The sequence below is a fragment of the Anopheles marshallii genome, chromosome 3, assembly GCF_943734725.1.
Source record: "Anopheles marshallii chromosome 3, idAnoMarsDA_429_01, whole genome shotgun sequence".
Lineage (NCBI taxonomy): Eukaryota > Metazoa > Arthropoda > Insecta > Diptera > Culicidae > Anopheles > Anopheles marshallii.
The window spans coordinates 76,392,533-76,397,922 of NC_071327.1; the positions used below are offsets into that span (position 1 = coordinate 76,392,533).

Here is a 5,390-nt window from a genome sequence, read left to right on the forward strand (position 1 = left end):
GTCCACCTGCTTTTTTTCATTCTCGTTCATGTTGTTTTTTTTTCTTATTATCTTCCAATTAACGTCATAAGTCAGAAATCAATAATCCACCATTAGCTTTTCTGTTCTGCATTCTTGCTTGCTTGCGTAAGATCGCGCGAGTACGAGCGAGAAGATTGTTTAGTTGTTTAGGAAAGTAAGTAAATGATGAAGGACAATTGTTTCATTTTTTCTTGCATTGTCAACTCATTGTAGAGAAAGTAAGAACGATTAGGTCGAGGGCCAATTGTAAAACGCATGAAATAAATTGTCAGCACCTCAAGCACAAGCAGACGCACGCTTGAAGCTTTATCTGGCATAATAACTATTTAATACTTAGAAAAAGGATAACCTTACCAAATAAAGTAATGATAGTAGAGGTGAGTGAGAGTATGCACTTTAGATCAAATAATACAGATGATAAGGTGAGTTATTCGACTCTACACGCTAGTTTTGTTTTGATTATGGGGTGCACTACGTGAAGTGTGATAGCCATGGGTATATTCATGTGTGTTAAATTGTGTTTTTTTTTTCTTCTGCGAGGTGCATTTTATGTGCACGTGAGGATAGTTGCATTTTGTGTGTAGTAAAACTATAGTGTAAATCTAAACAAAAACTTTCTATGTCGTTGCCTTTTTCACAAACGTATAAGTACACAGTAGTATAACACAAATTGCATAAATTATGCTAAAACAATTCAGCTAACTAGTACGCCAATACCCACCGGGTGCGTACATTTTGCTAAAACAATTAACTAAATGGAAATCGCTCCCAATAGATGCCACAACTGACAACGACGTTTGGTTTGAAATGATGTAGATAGAGAGAACTAAACCATCCTGGAGAGATAGTTTCTTCCTTTTCGAGTGCAAAGTGCAATAACGACAAGATCAAACGACAGAAGTTCGGTGCACTTAGTGTTAGCTGTGTGTGTCCTTAATATGGTGCAAGTATTTTCCTAAGTACCTTTGTTCTCTTCCCTTTCATAATATGTTTTTCCTTTACAGTGGTGCGCGTGTTTTTGACATTCCGGACAATCGTGTGCAATTGTATTGTGTGAGAAAATATGATGACGTTTGCTTTATGAGTCGTCTTTTGTTTTTCTTGTTGGCTGAACATTGTTCTAGATTAACAACTTTAAATATCAAGCCATTACGTTGTTCGCTTGTTATGTCTTTTTTTTCCTTTTTGGCTTTCTTGGGTGCAAATGTGCGGTAGGACTGTGCGGGAGAAGTTATCCGGGATGGAGGATGGTTTTATGCGTAATGAGGAATGAACCAATGCTACACTAGAACGATGACAATGGGGAGGTGGAAGTATAAGAGATCTATCTCTTTATCAAACAAGAGAGTTACATACTCGAACAACAATAAATGGAAGACGGATTACCGGTAGCCCGAAATGTGAGCACATTGCTCGGGTACACGACAAACGGAAATGCGTCGTCAAAACAAAAAAAAACACACACACACATAAGCAATCCAAAGCAAAGCGCATACATCGGGGCGGGATTATTTAGTAGAAAAGCTTTCGGGAAAGGTTTGGTGATGGTAGGTAGCGGTCTTGCTTCGTTCGCTTTTGCCTTGCGTTTCCTTCACACACGAAGGTGCTGCTAGCGGTTTTGCGGTGGTCGTGGTGGCGGTGGTGGTGTTGGGAGGCAGAGACGGTGTTACAACCGGGACCGAACTAAACGACAAACCGTTCGGCATGGGTCGCACCGTCAATCAACTCAAGCAGGGCGTCTAGCCGGAGGTACAGCTCCGAAAAGCGCTCATATTCATTTCTGCTTATGACTAAACATCCTCATTCCATTATTATATCCGGTTTGGCCAGCGACAACATCTTACCGCTACCGGAACCGGCCCCATTGCTGTCCGCTACAGTTTTCTCGTCGAACGGTGGTCCAGCGAGTGACGAGTCCTGCATGGGAAGTGGTTTGGCAACACCGATACGCACCACACCCTTCGGGGCGCCCTTCAATGCCTGTACCGCTTGATCGAGTGAAGCGTTCTCTAGGATCGTATCGTTCACGAACAGCAAGCGATCACCGGGGATAAGTCGCCCATCGAGCTGAGCAACACCGCCCGGCACAAGCGATCGGATAACGATCAGTGTATCGTTCGGATCGAGCGGATCCTGATAGTCGAGTATGGAGAACCCGAGCCCACGCTCTCCCTTGATCAGTTCGATGATCTGTGGTTCCGAGCTCCACATTGCTAGCCCAGTGAGCGGTTCGAGACTGCGTGATTTGATCTTGGAAAATCCGTCGCCCACCCCGACACCGCCGGGTCCACCGCCCATCCCCGTACCATTGGTAGTGGCCAAACTGCCGTCCGATTTAGCTTTCACCAACCGTTCCGACGGTGTTAGACTGCCGTGCAACTGTGGGTGATGGTGTTGGGTGTTGCGTTTGGCCACATCTGCCTCCAGCGAGCTGATCAATTGCTCCTCGGTAAACCGCAACAGATCCGGATCGCCTCGGGCGCACACCATGCACACATCCTGTGGCAATTCCTTCAGGATCGACACCACTTTAAGATGATTCATTCCCAGCAACCGTTGACCGTTAACCTCTAAAAAAAAAAGGTGATCGTTAGTACAATCCAATTCAAACACCTATTGAATCATGCTTACCAAGCAACTCATCGCCTGAACGCAACAGCCCATTCTGTCCCACCGGACCTTCCGGTAAGATCGATCGAATGTAGTGATGTGGACGAACTTCCTTGCCACCCTCCACATCCACCGTTCCCTCGAGAGAGATTCCGAGCCCACTCGATGCAGCGAATTTGCGAATATTCGCCACAATTATCTGTACCTCCGGGCCAAGTATGTTGGTCCACTTCTTCACGATGTACGCCGTGTCGGGATCCTGGTCCGGGGAGACTTCCTCCACCGTGGTAGCGCCCTTTAGCGAACTACGCAACTTTGCCGCACTCTGATGGTGTCGTGCAATTGCCACCGGATTGGTAGCGTCCATTAGGGCACTGTCTTCCAACGCGCCTGCATCAGCGACGATAGTGGCTTCCTTGATCTTTTCCCGATATTCTTGCGTATCGATCGAATCCTTCGCACGGGACAATTTTTTATGTCCGGCCACGTGTACGATGGATGCGTCTCCACCCATCCCGACCACATCGCTATCATCTAGCTCGTCCTCAATCTCACCCTGCCCATCTAGCTCCTTTCCCTGAGTGCGCTGCAGTGCTTGCGGAGGCAAGATGTCCAGTATGTTGCTACCATACTTGGACAGATCGGTTGGACCGAGTGGTGGCGGTGGTGTGGCTGGAGTCGGAGGTTTCATCTCGTTGGCTGCGATTGCCTGTTGCAGCTGGTCGTACTTCGGCCCACGCAGATACCTCTCCAAGCAGAGCTTAACTACGTGACCGCTCTGTTTCAGCACATCTACCGCTTGATGGTTGGAGAAACCGTGCAGTGACTGACCGTCCACCTCGATAATACGATCGTTCACCTGTATCTTGCCACTCAGATCGGCCGCACTACCCGGTGAAACACTTTTCACGAATATACCGGACAGTTCCTCCTTTTCGCACACGTACCCGGCAATCGTGATGCCCAACCCGTTCTGATCCTTTCGCAACTCCACCGTAAACACCTCCGTCTCGGGGAAGTCTGGCAGTGGGCTTTCCTTGCCGAACGGATTGTCCAACCCGGGGCTGTCTAGATTTGCGATGGAGTACACACCGTAAATATCGCCGAACCCGGAATCTGCTAGATATTGTTTCAGCTTTAGTGGGTTTGCCAGTAGCACTGTCGGCACGATGGCGGAATGATCGTACTCGGTTGTTCCCACCGTGGCCGGATCGATCGGACGAGCCACTACGAGCTGCACATGCGTACCGGACTGTCGCAAGACGGAGGCAACTTGTTCCGAAACCATCTCGTGCAGATTAACGTCACCGATCTGGAGTATTTGATCGCCACTCTTCAGTCTTCCATCGCGATCTGCTACACCACCCGCCAGAATCGTTTTCACCGTGACACCTGTCGTACGGGCGCCTATAATACCGAAACCCAGTCCGGTCCCATCGTTAACTAGCTCGATGTCGAGTATGCGGGACCAGTCAGCTGGAGTACCGCCAGCAACGATCGTTTCCGGTACCGATTTGGGAGATTCGTTAAATGGCCCTCCGAGTGGATGCTGATCCGTCTGCTCCGGCTGAAGCTTGTGATGATGGTCCTGATGGTGGGAAACGAAAGGATTAGAAAGGGAGAAATGAATACATTGACGGATACAGTCGGATGGCTCACATGCACTTGTCTATGGGGAAAGTTTCTAAATATTGATATATTGATATATCACATATTATGTGGATATAATTTAAAAAAAAATCAATGGTTCTATTCAATTATTTAACGTCCTTAGCAAATGTACACATCAGTGCAGCTAATGAGCTAAGCAATTATCTGCAAAAATAATTCCTCGTCTTCGTAATACCTCCTTCCACAAATGCACACAAATAAAATTAAACAATCGATTATTTCGCCAAGGGACAAGTGCATGTGACGGCCTTCAGAAAGCGAAATAAAGTAAAATAGTAAAATACTTGAACAATCGAAGGCACCTCGAACAGCGACGTGTCGTTGGTCAGCTGCATCGACGCATTCAGCAACTGTTGCGCATCCAGAGGTTGTTGCTGCAAGTGCTGTGGTACGGGCGCAACACCCGTCGGACCACCTCCAGTTGCCTGGAGCTGGGCATGGTCGAGCAGGTTCAATTTCGGCTGTCCGGTAACAACCAACATACCACCCGGACCGGGACTACCGGGAGAAATCTGGGCGGATGGGACTCGCTGCTCATCCTGGTAGTCCGCCTCGAACAAATCCGTACCGGGTGGGACACTCAGCACCAGTTCGCCACTGTTCGCAATATCGAAATCTCCCGGAAGTATCGAGGGGTGCTGCGTGATCTGATGGTTCAACTCTGCCAACGAGTCCTGGATCTGGACGATGTTGCGAAATACCGGATCCTGCAGCAGATCGAGCACCAGTTTCAGATCGTCGCTTACATTGAGCTGGAGCTTGTTTGGCTCCATCTCCTCGACCGTCTGCTTGATGATTTCGATGTGCTTCAGCGCGTTCGAGACATCGCTGGAGAGATGCATCTTGGCGTTTGCATGCATGCACCCACACGACCACTAGAAAACACTCACAGGGCTCAACACACGCTACCGACACGAACAGAGCGAAATGCACTCGTGCATTCAAACAAAACCCAACTTTTCACAAATTCCGTAAAAAGGCCTTCACTATGTCGCGCTGCAGAAAGATACGCCTCTTTTCTCTCCTTTTTTTCCACTCACAAGAAAAATTCCTTTCCAATTATGTGTTTACGTGCACACAGCCAAAGA

General features: G+C 48.0%; 1 protein-coding gene across 1 annotated transcript; it reads right to left on the bottom strand.

The window, feature by feature from the left end:
- Positions 1 to 1,821: 1,821 nt before the first annotated feature.
- On the bottom strand, positions 1,822 to 5,162 carry LOC128711779 (patj homolog). The gene is made up of 3 exons (XM_053806665.1): positions 4,587 to 5,162; positions 2,653 to 4,219; positions 1,822 to 2,591 (listed from the first exon to the last, which is right to left on the bottom strand). The coding sequence occupies exons 1-3, from the start codon at positions 5,160 to 5,162 to the stop codon at positions 1,822 to 1,824; spliced, it is 2,913 nt and encodes a 970-aa protein (XP_053662640.1).
- Positions 5,163 to 5,390: the final 228 nt, after the last annotated feature.